This window comes from Pyxicephalus adspersus, chromosome 9 (assembly GCF_032062135.1).
Source record: "Pyxicephalus adspersus chromosome 9, UCB_Pads_2.0, whole genome shotgun sequence".
In the NCBI taxonomy this organism is placed as follows: Eukaryota; Metazoa; Chordata; class Amphibia; order Anura; family Pyxicephalidae; genus Pyxicephalus; species Pyxicephalus adspersus.
In genome coordinates, this window is record NC_092866.1 from 52,565,849 (window position 1) to 52,581,085 (window position 15,237).

The 15,237-nt window shown below is 39.6% G+C and overlaps 1 protein-coding gene across 42 annotated transcripts in view; it reads right to left on the reverse strand.

Moving 5' to 3' along the window:
- The window catches only part of MADD (MAP kinase activating death domain), an 84,737-nt gene that overhangs the window by 49,135 nt on the left and 20,365 nt on the right, over positions 1 to 15,237 (reverse strand). For all 42 annotated transcript variants that reach the window (XM_072421989.1, XM_072421982.1, XM_072421986.1 and 39 more), the window contains exons 4-7: positions 3,029 to 3,332; positions 2,760 to 2,891; positions 324 to 437; positions 159 to 239 (exon numbers count right to left, since the gene is read on the reverse strand). In XM_072421989.1, coding sequence (XP_072278090.1) covers positions 159 to 239; positions 324 to 437; positions 2,760 to 2,891; positions 3,029 to 3,332 — 631 coding nt within the window. The remainder of the gene's footprint in view (positions 1 to 158; positions 240 to 323; positions 438 to 2,759; positions 2,892 to 3,028; positions 3,333 to 15,237) is intronic.

Genomic DNA, 15,237 nt, shown 5'->3' on the forward strand with positions numbered 1-15,237 from the left:
GATGAGAGAAAACAAGGAAGAGCCATTCTGTAAAAAGGAAAAACAAAACACAAAAAAGACAGAAACTAGACTGGTCCACGCAGAAAAAACATGTAAAGCAATAACTTTAACTGGCAGATGCCAGCAAAGCTAGTGTAATGGAAAGCTTCCCCCTTCACCTGCTTGAGGTGCTTCTTGAGCTCGGATGCTTCTGGTTCAGGCAGTATGGGTAAAAGCTCTGCATTAGTAGGGGCTACAACCTGCAAAACGAGATAGAAAAATCCACTGAAATCAGAGATGTTACAAGTAACTGTACACAATGAAGAGAAGGAATCAATACACACCTTGTTTGTGTCCAGATCTACTAGCCAGACATCATCAGGCATCCTAAAATCAGACTTGTAGAGGAAGAAGCTGGCAGGAACTCCTATTATGTATGGGGTGGGTGCCAAAAGTAGCTGAAGAACAAAAACAAAAAAATATTAGTAACAAAAACATCCATATCTGAAATAAACTCCAAGACATGATAGAATGCTACAGTCTCTAGCCCAGTATTTCTCAACAAGGATTCCGTAAATCCCTAGGGTTCCTCCAGAGGTTGTTGGGGGCAATCTCAGTGCCTCTCGGCTCAATTTAACTAAAACCAATGATCCTTTTGGATCTGTAAGGGTGACATTCTTCCCACTGACCACCACACTAATGTACTGTGAGGTTAGATGGAGTAATTATGGAAGGAGTTCCCTAAGACCTGAAAGTTATTTTAAGGGTTCCCAAACTAAAAATAAGAAAACTTGCTCTAGACAATAGATTATCTGTAGCAAAGTAACCAAGTTTTGGAACAAAACAGATAGGGGACAAACCAAAGCAGGCAATCAGGAATTACTTGTCACCCTTCAAAGAAGCTCTAATCTGTGAAAATAACATGTGAATTCTGATTTATTACTTTAGGATACAATTGCTCTGCAGCTCTCGAAAATAGCAGCCAATGCTATCTTTACCTAGATGTTAAAAATATGCTTTTCTAAATCGGTTTTAAAGCAGCAAGTGGGACAAGGACTAAAAATTCAGTTTATATTATGTAATCAATTAACAATCTAAAAAAATATGCCATTCTAATTTACTAATGTTTAGTCCAAGGCTGTTGAAAATCTGATGACAGTGCCATTGCAATATTAGAGTTACTACCCAGGAAATAGAGGAAGACCTTGAAAAAATTCCATACACTGTACAGGAGCATAGTGACATTTCAGAATGCACAGTTGATACAGCCAATAAATATAACACATTTCTGGCAGCATAAAAGGAATGTAAAGAGTTTGTATACATATGTTCATTATGTATCTATGTATGATCTACTAGATTGTAAGCTCTTCGGGGCAGGGTCCTCTCCTCCTGTATCACTGTCTGTATTAGTCTGTCATTTGCAATCCCTATTTAATGTACAGCGCTGCGTAATATGTTGGCGCTATATAAATCCTGTTTATTAATAATAATAATAATAATGAGGTTGAACAGGGGAAAATACAATTTTCAATATAAGCATTAAATATTGCATATGATTTCTGCATTTCGGAATCCCCACCCCCCTACAGTTGGATTTGCATCCCAGGGCCAGAACTTATACCCTTGGGGGTCACGGCGGCAGTCCTGGTAGATGAACGTCTAATACATGGTTTCTCAACCAGGGTTCCTCCAGAGTTATCGTGGCTCTCGTGTCAATTTAACCAACACAAATATTACTTTTTAACTAACTTTAAGGATAGCCTACTGACCACCACAAATGTACTGTGAGGTGTGGATAGAGTAATTATAGAAAGGGGTTCGGTTCCTAAAACCTTAAAAGGTTATTTCAAGGATTCCGCCATGTTAAAAAAAACAAAAAACAGTGGATTAATAACTTAGCTACCCACATAACCTGGCTGGGTTAGCATCCATAACAGATCCCTCCTGTATTAAAAGAGGAATAGACTGCAGAGATGGAAACATGCAGTTCAGTTTTGGGCACCAGTTCACAAAAAAATATATGGTGGAACTGGAGAGAGTGCAAAGAAGGGCAACTAAACTAATGAAAGTAATGGAGGAACTATGAGGAGATATTAGCTGAACTGAACCTCTTCTCCCTTGAGAAGAGACGTTTAAAGGAGGAAATGATCACATTATACAAATGCTCCATATAGAAAACTCTCTTCACTTTAAGGTCATTGACAAGGGGACACTCTTTGCATCTGGAAAAAAAGAAGTTTAATCTCTGGATAAGGAAGGGATTCTTCACTGTAAGGCCCGTGATAATGTGGAATCGGCTCCCTCAGGAAGTAGTTAGATGGATTGCGTTAAGAAAAAGCTGGATGATTTCTAGGAGCACAGAATATAACTGGGTAATAAAGTTTTAAAGGAAAGACAACTGAAACCATTGGTTCAGGGAATATCCAATTGCCTCATGGAATCAGGAAGGGATTTTTTCCCCTGTTGGAGCAAATTGTACCAGGGTTTTTTTTGTGTGTGTGTTCCTCTGGATCAACTATGTGTATACGGTTATTATCTGGGATAAGTTTTTTTCACTAGTGGTTGAACTTGATGGAATTATATAAATGTTTTAACCTAACTATGTAACTATGAGTAAGCCCAGCACCTGCAATTGTAAAAGCAAAATGCTTAGATTTTTAAAATTTGAGTATAACGGGGCCAGTTTAAATTGACCAAATCATGGATAATGGGGATCAAAACATGATAAAATTTATTGGGAAGTAATTAGTAAATGAAAAGAAGATACACCATCGTACCTGCTCAGCAGATGCCATACATGTTGGAAGCAGTGGAATTACAGGAAACATATATTCCAGTGGATATATCATAGAGACAAATGCCATTACAGACATTGACAATGCATTGTAATCTCTGGATTGCAGCACAACCTGGAACAAAAAAAATTCCAAATAAAAATGTCAAACTTTAAAATAACAACAGACAACCATGAGTGTATATCACGAAGCATGCAGTCATGGAAATAGTCACAGCTGATTCATACATCTGTTGTAGCATCTGGCTATACCTTGTGCTCAAGCAGAATGCAGGACAAGACTTGTAAGCAGGCATCAACTCCCAAAAGCTCCAGGGGCAAGTGAAGAGGAAAATCCACCAATGAAAAGCGAGAAGGTTCAGGAAGGGCGAAGGTCAAGGATGGCTGCAGTTCCAAGGGCAGAACTTCCACATCAACCCTCTTCTGACCAGGTACAGGGGTCGGGGAACGTAGAAGACGGTAGATCCAAGCTTCAATTTCACGAAGGTCATGCAGGAGAACATTGGACTTTTCCTCCAGCTGCAAAGAACCCGTGAAAATCCTCCACATTGTGTCTCTGAAAGACAAATAATATATTTTTCTTTTTTGTAATGCAAGTTTTCTATCTACACAAAAACAATTATTAAAGAGCAAGTAAAGTCGAGCTGTAGTTGCTTTCCATGGTCCTGATGGGGAAATTCACCCTCTATACACCAGAAACACTATAAACTATATTAAACCAGAGCTTCTATTATGCATCAAAACTGACCCATTACCATTTTTCAATTTCTAAGTGATAACCCAAAAGCAGCTGATAAAGTAATTTACAAAAGAGTACTAGAAAGAAGGTATGTTGTCTGCCATGAAATCATAGGACTGGCTGCGGAAAAAAAAGAAAATTTTTGGCAAACAAAACGGAACTAAACTTTTAAAAATGTTCAATCAGGCAGGTCATTATTGAAGAAAGGGACAGGCAAAGTCTCTTTTGCAGTCATTTTTCTTACCTGGCCGATCAAACATGAGCAGATCAGCTTTGGTTGCCAAGTCCGGGTCAATCACCGGCCAATCAAGATAGCAGAATATCGTAAAGTGGAAGAGAAAAAGGAGAACACTGCTGCGAAACTGGGACAGGTAAGTATAGCAGCTTCCAGTTTCTCATAACCCAGAACATAAGAAAGAATATAATAATCCTTGTATGTTTTTCAACAATGTATTTAGCTGCTTTCAACCGTGTATTTAGCTGCTTAGCTGCCTGGAATTTCACCTTAAAAAATCTTTTCTCTCCTTTTTACATAGAGAGATCTTACAACAGCTAGAGTGCCAGGTCCATTGCATCTTAATCTTAAAAACAACTTAAGACATCTTAAAAAAAAAAAAGACATCTTAAAAAAAAAAAAAAGTATAATTGAGGGTGTCATTAACCTTACCTAAGTAGAACTATGGAGTCGTCCCTAATATATTGGTTGCAGCACTTTTGCCATCCATCTGCACTTAAAATCCTTCTGCAGTCCCACAAATACCTGATATTCGTGCCAGTAATGACCACCTAATGCATTTCCTGTGATGAGGTGGCAATGATGCTGCATTGCTCCTTTACAATTCAGAGCAGAGTTGCCACCTATATGCAGGCTATGCCTGATTGCATTACAAAGGGATGAGAAGGTACTTGTTTATCGAGGAGCCTTGGGTTGTGCTTTAAGCCCCACATATTTCATACAGTAACAGGGAAGTGTGGACAGTAAACTTCTGCTGATTACAAGACTGCACTGTTTACACAGCTATTAGGGAAGAGAAACACGTTCGACTGGAAAGAAGAGAAACATTCCAACATAGCCTGGGAAATTTTTCACTAAGGAAAGGCAAATAAGCAATACAGGACATTATGAATTGCTAAATATGTTACCCATTGTGTAGCTAGATATCCACAATCAGTCCTAGGTGCTTAAAAAATATTCACAATCTCCTGTTTTTGGACCCTTTTAGGAGAAACTAAAAAAGTGGCAATAACAAACTGTCCATGCAATGTGGAAATCATTTGCACAATATGGTGCATGTTAGAAACCACATCCATTTTATGATGTAAAGCAGGGGTGGCTAAACAGTCCTTAGCATCTAACATTTTATTGAATGTCCAATGCCTGGCCCTGCTTTGCATGCTGCATTTCTGTCCCATCCTCCAGCTGCTTTTCCATTACAGGACACAGTAGTGAGGCTCAAGGAAGGAACCTAAACCTGCAAAGTACATGTTGATATTGCTTGTTAAGTTAATCCAATGCATCTTCCTGTGATGGGGTGGCAAAGGTGCTGCACTGCTCCTGAATTTGGAGCAGAGTTGTCCCTCTCATATAGGTTGTTCCTGCTTGCGCTGCAGTGGAGGGAAAAATGTTGCAGGGGTGCACCTATCAGATTTATCACTGCAGATTCCCAAGCCTGTAACTTGTCAATCAGCATGCAGCCACGCTCAGTCCTGCCCATTGCTTTCTGGATTGTCAGCACGGCCTCTGCTGCTGATACCCTCCCATTGTGATCTGCAGTGCCTGTGAGGGGGAGTGTGTGAGACACAAATGGGGGCAGATTTGGCTCAGTCAGAGAAGGTAAAGGAAGAGTTTTGTATACAAGGCTTGTGAAAGAAACTGTAACTGGATTTTAGACTTTTGTTCATACCAAAGTGTTTAGTTGTACTTGTACATAGCACACTACTTGAAGTGGAACTAAACCCTGTTATACTCACCTGTCCCTGTTCTATCACGGGCGCTGCTATCTACTTCCTTCTTCTCTTCCTTGTTCCAGTCTTTGGCCATTTTGATTGGCTGGGCTTAACCCTGACCTGTAACTCCCACACAGACATATGGGAGTTCATTCAGCCCTGGTAACCGCAGGAAAGCTGGACTTTACCAGGGATTCCAGCAACCAACTCTTGGCTGTCCTACCTGATCACAAATTGGTAACTTTACTCCAACAAATTCTTTAACATATCTACTTTAGTTCAATATATCTCACATCAAACAAAAAAAATTCAAAAAGTGATAAATTATATTTATAGTTTCTGTTGATTTAGAGAGCGCATGTTACAATAAGGATGAAAAGAAATCTAGAAAGAGTACAAACCTTTGCTTTTGTTATAACATATTTCATGTTCTTCAAGTACGTGACATGTTTACTTTAATCTCACATAAATATGTAATTTCATTTAGAATTATAGAACCAATTCTTGGCTCCTCTCTGCATTTTAATCAGAGCTTAATCATATTTAAATGAAACCTTGAACATTTGTCATTGTAAATGCCCACATCTGGGGATTAATCACTCTTCTCCCTGAGGTCTTGTTGCAAATATCACAGAGATAAAACCGTCATTTTATTATTAGTAAGCCGATGCTTAATACCAATGTCTTCTTGTTAGCAAACACATATTATTTTCAGAGAATGTTCCACCTTTAAACCTGGTTTAGGGTTGTCAAAGAACAGAGCTGCATTTGCAATTCCTCCATTTGGGGATATGTAATTAAAGGGGGACTAATATGAAAAAAGTTTTACCTGCCGAAGGATTTATATTTCCTTCCCTCCAGTGCCGAGATTGGCAAAGCTCTACAGGACAACAGAGTTCAGGGAAAGGGACCTGCTATTTCTCTACTGCGGTTTTAGCTTCATTTACAGCGGACCTATCACCAAAATGATCACTTTATTTAAAAGAATATACATATAAATTTTTTTTAAACCCCTGGGTTATATATATCATGTATCCCAGGAGGCTTCAGGCTGCTCCTTCTATGTATGCCCCAACTCAGGCTTACGCAGTAGGGTCACCCGAACTCACCCCTGCGCAGTGCGAGATCAGGTGACAAAGCCAACAGAAGGAAGAAGAATAAAGAATATGGAGGGGCCAAACGCTTCCTCAACACGCTAGGACAAAGGAAAGATCCATGACAGTGCAGGACCCAATGGCGGCCAAGTATTAAGGGATCAAGGACTCCCCCAGTGTTTGATTGGACAGTGAGATGAGAAGTGGCACACTGATAAACTCATTCCTCTCTACTATCAGCATGTTCATTTTACTGCTGCACACCTGATTGGTCCCTTGTGTTGCTCTTTGCCCTCTCTGAGCTCTGCTCCACAGTAGACTGCAGTAGGCTGATACCAGGTCAAATTTTTTACAGTGCCATCTTATTACGCAGTACTTTACAAATTCCAGAGTCATATCACTTACGTCCCTACAATCTGGCGGCAATTTTTGGAGGGGAAGGGAATTAACCTATCAATATGTTTAATAGGTTCCATGCTGAGATTCAATCCTGAGCCACTGTGCCACCCAATTCTAATATTACATGCAATGGCAAAAAACGACTTCTATACCGAATACAGAATAAGGTTTTGGCTTTAGATAAACTTTAATAAATGTTGTAAAAAAGATCAAAAAAAAACACAATCACCTTTTTTCCTGTAGCCACTTCCTGTCTACATGCATGGACCCCTGTGATGGTTGGGTATTGTATACATGTTTAGCTGTTGCCTGCATTTTAGACAATAATCTGATTCCCTTGAATAGGATTCACAGATCTGTCAAACCTTGATATCCTTCATATCTTGTGAACAAAGAAGCTGCATCAGTTTATAAATAGCGGTTCAGTGTCTTATGGTGAACTGATGTCTCTATGCGGAGTCACACATAGCATTCTTTCTGTACAATATTTCTATGCAAGTTCAATCATTTCTCTTCCCAAATGCAATATAACAGCCTTGAAACTAAACGTAACACAACATCATATAGGACTGTACGTTCTGTCAGGTATGAAAGAAAAAAAAACATTTTTTGCCGCATATATTCTATGGCTTGCTTTCCCTACTGAGTTCATGAATTGCTGCAGGCATGTGGGCCTGATTAAAGTTCTCCAAGACTGGAGACGATAGACTATCATGGGAGAGCCTAGGTGATCCAGCAAACCAGTAATGAATATTTAAAAACATAATTTGCAATTAGTTGGCAAATGTTGTTATCTTGAGCCACATGCATTCCTGGTTTGCTGGATCACCCACTTTCCCCCATAATAGTCTATTTTCTCCAGTCCAGAGCTTTAATAAATCAGGCCATTTGGATCAATATATTATAATACAATAATCAATTTCAGTTCAACCCATTTTCTACTGGTTGTGAAGAAATTGTAGGCGAGTGGCGGCCCCTGTATTGGGTATCACCCAAAAACAGCCAGGTGGTTACTTAAAAGTGCCAGGTGGTGCACCCAGCTAAAAGTGGCTGGGGAGAACACTGCATTTTGAAGTAGCAATGAATTAAAAAAATGAAGACTTTCTACTTGGTAGGAATCATCCAGAAATCTTACATTGTGCCAAGGTGTGTACACCCTGAAAGCAGTGCCCTTTGCTCTAAATTCCTCCTAAAACAATACCATTGTGCTTCCTGATATATGAGGGTGCCTAGGCACTCCTGTACTCACTGCCTGAGAGCTGTTTATCTGCAGTGTGACTGCCGAATTGATAACTGGCATGGGAATATTTAAGAAGCAGCGGAAAGGGATTTACAAAGCAAATATCCCCAGAATGGATAATGCATAATGGATGGAGGGGCCTCTTCTACAAACACAGTGGTGACATCACCAAATCTCTCCAAATGGTTCCTAAAAATTCCCATGCCAGTTATAAGTTCATCAAGAGTACAGCTCTGCAACGGAGCAAGATGGCCACCTTCGCACAAGGAAAATGCTGAATAAAGCATGGTAAGTCAGCAATGGGGAAAGGATCGGCCACAATCTGACCACATGGATTGCAGTGACTAGTCCTTGGTCCACTTCTGCAAGTCCATGTAAACTGCCACCCTCCACCCATCAAGCCTCTGTACTGCACACGAGCAAGCAGGGAAGCCCGTTCGTATCTAGGAGTCGTCCGTATGTCGGATGTCCTTAACTCAGGGACTACTTGTACAAGAACAGCTCTCTCACCAACTATATTGTATGGCCATATGGTGGAGGATAGTTGTTTCTTTATTTTCTTGCAAGGTAGAGGTCTGAGATCGTATACCTCAAATAAATCTGTTAAGAAGAGACTTTTATGATGTCAAAAGTGTGGATTAGCTATTAACACAGAAAAGGCTGGGTTTATCTGTAATTTGTAACGTGCATTTCAATGCATTCCAGCACAATACAACATAGATAGATAAACCCCAATTAAAGATTTCAGGGAAATGGTGCCTTATATCTATACAAGAGCAGCTAAGTAAGTTCCATATGTAAATGGAAACATCTCAATCCCAATGCGTTTCACCGATAGGCTTCCTCAGGGCATACACTGAGAACATTGCACTACTGTACAGTAAAGCAATGCAAGAATACAAAAATAATAAAAAAAAATTAATGTATGTATTACAACTGAACTAGTGTCTGATGTTGAAACATAGATAGGTTATATTATATTAGTTTAAGATGCCATCAAAGATGCCAAAGATGGTTACCTAAATCCATAAAGCATATGTATGTGTCATACACACATATAATAACATGTATAATGTCATTATACACATACATACTCTCACAATGTTTAGGTTTTTTAAAATTTATTGTGATATAGGCTAGAATTCCTAAACCAAAAAGCAAAACTGTTATATATTGGGATGTTCCAGTCTTTAGAGAAGGTGGCTTTTCAATATCATCTCCTAGCAATGCTGTGAATATCATACTTCCTGTTCCGTGGGTGACTACTGTATATTAAAACAATACTACTGTATATTAATACAATATTTATGCAGAGTTCTCCCCTGCCCCTTGTAGGCACTTTTCAGTAACCACACGTCTGTTTTTACAGCTTTCTCCCTTCCATATGACCAAAATTTCTGGGGAGAACACAGAGCACCTAGTGCAGCCCTGGTTGATGATTTTAAGCCTGACAGCCTTTGTTCATCTATATATTATGGTGGATTGATGGGAATGGATGGTTACACAAACAAGATATGTTTTTGTGCATTTGGATGTGACAAGGATACCAAATACAATACATATATATCTAGCCCTCCCCCCAACGGTTATTACATTTCTGCCGACCCCAACATGCAAAATCATAGAGAAAAGAAAAATGACAGAAGAAAGCTGGGGTTTCTTATCTGCAAATTCAAGTTATATTTAGGTTATAAGGTGGAAGTGAATTGTACAATCATTCACATATTTTGATACAATATAAACAATGCAAATAGGTCATTCACATTTAAAGCTTTATGGGAAATTAAACCCTGTATCTAATACAGAGGATCCCTAATCCTCAGAATATACGGGGGTCTTGTTATACTGACGCATTTCGCCTACAGGCATTTTCAGGGGACTTGTAGAGAAGGTAAGGGTACTATATACAAAATAATACAGAATAATTTTAGAAAGATGTATATACAATGGTTATATAGGATATGTATAATTGAGCAGAGTTCCTAGGTTAGTATTTTTTTTACCAACAGATATTTTCAGGACATAAAGAAAAATGTATCCCCAATATCTAAGGATTGGAAAATTGCATCATGCCACAGTTCCGTTCCTGGGATGTCTGCTTGAACAAGATTTTTTTAAATATGTATCTGTCAAAAGGACACAAAAGGGATGCATGCCCCATATCTAACAATTTGTATCATATTGCAAGGAGAAAATTGTAACATTTAAGATGTGTAATAGGAAACCCTGTGGTTAATATGTAGTTTTGCTCAGGTATGACATAAAATTCCACACCCGGTGTCCTGCACAGAGGTCACTGTACTATGTACACACATGCCGCTGTATAACACCCTCGGGCTGCTAGTTCTTGTCACCAGCAGATGCTGGGCTGTATGACTTACTGGTTCGGGCAGTTTCCACAATGACAATGTAACACCTACAAGCACACTCATGCACAATTGATGAGGAAGGCTTATGTTTAGAAAGTCTCCCATGTCTGTGACTCCAGGGGAGGGAAGACGGGCGACATCTAAATAACAGAGAAAGCCAAGGGAACGTCATAACAGATTACAGCTCCTATTCCGTGTGCTGGGGGGCCATTTGCCTGCTTTTTGCAGACAGAAGGACAATGGCAGCACAAAATCACCCTGCTAACAGCTGTGGGGTCATAACTTATTCAAGGCCTGCAAAAAACAAACCACTAAATATACCCATATTATATTTTAAGTCTGAATTATCAGGGTATTGTTTAGATAAAAGTCATTTTTTAATGTCATATTAGAGGGTACCATAGGTACAACCCAACCACTCGCCAACTCCTGCACCGTGACAGCATTTCACGGACAAACATTTGTGTTCATGTCATGGGGGGTGCTTATGTTTCATATCAGATTTATTGCCTTCCTTGGTTGACCCACCTTATCTCCCAATCACGAACACCCCCATTCCTGAAATAACTAAAATTTATTAAAGCGGAACTAAACTCACGATTGCTCACCTATCCCCATTTCATCACATCTTTCTTCTTCTTTTCTTCGCCTGCGTAAGACGTGTTAGACTTTTGTCATTGGAAAGGACCTTTCATGATTCTTTCTAATGACAAAAGACTGAAAGATGTATGAATGAGCGTTCTGCTCTATGGAGAGGGGAGAACAATGGAGCGGCACCCCGCTGTGCTCTCTTCCCCTCACTTGTATTGCAATAGTTCATGGATACGCCAGGACGAGCGCTGTACACATGCCAGATTTCCATCTGATAATAGCTCTGAAGAATCATCCGACATGTATACCTGGCCTTCCTGAAGATGATCTTTGGCTATCTTCATTGCCTGTGCTGGGATGACATACCTTCTGTGCGGGTATTCATTCATTCCTGATTTAGGCAAGGGCAGCCAGGATTCCCAGGTTTTCTTAGTAACTCAGCTGTGCATGCGCAGCTCCAAAAAATTTATGTAAGGGGACATCGCCTGTCCTGTTCTGCAATCACTACCTTTACTTCCACTTTAAGTCACTAGACTTTAGCTCCACTTTAAATTTCAGGGATGGGCGATGAACAGCCTTATCAGGAAGTGGGATGGGCACTATATGAATTGCTGCAGCTTCTAATACACACAGTGAGAAGCTGATTTGTGTAAAGTGATATCCATGCAAGCAAATTCAGTACAGGAGGTGCAGCCAATACAACTATGCAAGCCTGAAGGAAAGCCTGGAGTTCAGTTCTCCTTAGGCCAATGGTCACGCATCACATGTACGATGAAAAGATTATTGACTCATCTTCTATGTATACAACCTTTACATTTTGATTTACTTTATGTAATGTATTTTCACACTCCCACACAAAATACAGATTTAGGATTTTTCTCCTCTAGTCAGTTCCTGTATTTGATAAACTGTGGTACGCTTTAATGAGCTATTTGGTGACATAAAATCACACAGAGAGTCCATTGTTTTCATTCAGCCAGAACAGTCATTACCATGGGAAGAAAAAAAATAAAACTTGAATGTGAACGCAGCTCCTCCTCAGCAAACCACAGATCCGACATAGTAAGAAAACATGGAGTGCACCTTCCGTAACATAATATGACAATGGGGGGACAGATAGAACGAACATGGATCAACCCAACTCCCAATGATATCAAAGCAGATAACAGACATTAATATTATCTATTTATATAGAACCAACATATTACGCAGCCCTGTACAAAGTCCATAGTCCATGGGGGGGAGGGCAATTAACCTAATTGCATGTTTTTGGAATGTGGGAGGAAACCCACACAAACACTGGGAGAACCTGCAAACTCCATGCAGATAGTGTCCTGGCGAAGATTCGAACCTGGGACCTAGCGGTGCAAAGGCCAGAGTGCTAACCTCTGAGCCACCGTGCATGTATTTCTGGGTTTTTGGGTTGGATGTTCAGCTAGGCTGCATACAAGAAATCCTGAAACTGATAATATTGTCAGTGGACTTGGGAGTGCAAATGGGAAATATGTTTTAAAGTAAACACATTTACTGAACATCAACATGCAATGCTGTGTAAATATTGAAAGAACATACATCTTGTTGAGCACACATTCCTGCCTTGAGTAAGCATGTCAGATACATGCCGGACACTGGGCAGCCTATGTACCAAAACAACCACAGTTGGCACTTTCCTTAGGCCTATTATATTGTCAGTGGGCAAGCTCCCCTGGTTTGCTGTAACAGCATAATATATACTGTTCACCACTATGATATGTGTCTAAAACAGAATAATTGGAAGGGCTAATCTGGTGGGAGATGTCGTCACTGTCTTAGGTTAGGGAAAGCAAGTATAGCCTTGTACAGATGTTCGATGAAAGTTTGTATTCTCTACAGATTTTTTTAAGCTGGGTGGGCAGAAGCTGTAGGTAGGTGGCAGCCCCTGTATTGTGACCCAAAAACAGCCAGGTGGTTACTGAAAGGTGCCGGGTGGTGCGCCCGGCTATAAGGGGCTGGGGAGAATATTGCAAGTGATTGTCACTGGAAATGTTCACCCCACACTGTTCTGATCCATGGAGAGGGGAGGACAATCAAGTGGCACCCCCCCGCTGTGTTGTCCTTCAAAAATCTGCCCCAATATCGGGGCACTGCTTTACACATGGTCAGATTTTTGCCAGAGATGAACGTGTGTAAGTAGCTTAAGAAAGGTAAAAGAGATCAATGGGGAGCCTTTTTTTTATATATAAAAAATATTGGGTGATACTTCTCTATTCCAAGGTTCAATATGGACGAGCCAGATAATTATGTATGTATCAGAAGAATATGAATACGAAATTAATTTTTCACAGTTTGGAGCCTCAAACCTCTTTCCTTTCCTTCACAAAAATATTGATATATAAAAATAAATATATATATATATATATATATATATATATATAAGCAACTGGCAAGTTGCAACTGTGTGTAAAAGCTTGGCTCAGAGCACAGTAATAAGATAAAACATAAACTCATTATTATGTTTAGCCTATCCCCGGACTCATTGATGGGCTCCATGCCGCAGTCCTAACAAATTCTGCCTTACAACATAGAATGTTTTCTCCGGTATGTTTTTTTTAAGGTTAATTTCTGTTCTGCGGTCTCCATTCTTCAATGCTCATTTGTGTGTTGCTGCCCTTTAGCATTTTGGTTTGATGTGTTTACAGGTGCATGCAGCTCCTGATCATACAAGTGTCATGGAAATATAAACATGAGTTTTACCTGCAGCTTACGGAGAGACAATGGCAGCATTCAGTGTCTAGCTTGTCCAAAGAACTACTTACGCTGGAGATAATGGAACATAACAAATGTTTTATTAACAATGACTGGTGACTACAGTGCTTGTATGTTCCTCGAGATATAAAATCTGCACGTGTACAATCCACAATACAGAGCTATTTAAAGTCACAATCTTCACATTTCACAAGTTGTAACCATACTAAGGAAGCATTGAGAATTACAGGTGGAGAAAGTAGTAATCTATAACAACCAGATATGGGTTTCATTAAATGATTATACCTTTAATATAATATCACCTACTAACTGAACGTTGCATTTACTTCTAAATGTCCCAAAGAAATGATTGTATTTAATTAAAGAGAGCCATTTGAAGTGACAACCCAAAGGATATGAGCGTACCCTTTTAATATCTGATACCACCACATGGTCCAGATGGGTTCCACGTACACCCTTGCTCTTCATATAAAGTTATCACCTGTACCATTTTTATGGAAAGATTAATACAACAGTTTTTTTTTTTTAAAGTGGAACTAAAGGTTCACTTTGAAAATATGTGATCTGGTAGAGCTTTATTGCAGAAAGGGTCAGGCGATGTCCCTTCTTCAAAAGGAATTCTCATCTCCCAGATCACTTTATGGAACTCATCACATTATCCCTGGTGAATAAAAAATGGCCAAAGATAGCAATAAAGTATAGGGGGGAAAAAAAGGATTGCCATGCACTGCAAAAGAACAAGAACAGGGGAGCATCACAGGGTTTAGTTCTGCTTTAAAAAGGCTGCATACATGGCCAAGGGAGAATCACATTCAGGATTTCAGATCTCACAGAGAAAAAATGTATGCATTTTACAGAGATGGACAAATACCCACTGGGCCCACACAAAAACAGCCACCATTGTTGGGCCATTTCTACTGGTAAAAATGAAAGCCCTGGATCCTAAAATGTTGTCTAAAATTATTTTCTTCTTTCTCAAAGAGTATGGACATGAAACAATCTAAGATGAATTGCAACAACTATCAGTGTCCTAAACCAGATCAGCTGAATGGTGACCACAAGCAATACCAGTCCCTTGCCCAATGTGTCGCTATTTTTGACACAGCTTTCAGAGTTCAGTTCTTCTTTAAGGAGCTGTTTTTAATTTAGTTGTACTTTATGAACATTCATTTATAATAACACAGAGCCATAACTAAACGCACACTGTGCAGGATGCATCAGCTTTAATCTCAATCCTAAAACCATGTTTTACAACCTCCACAGGTATTACACATATAATTCCCCAGTTTATCCATTCCCCAGTTTATGCACAAATCACGCCATAGGCAGAGAATGTG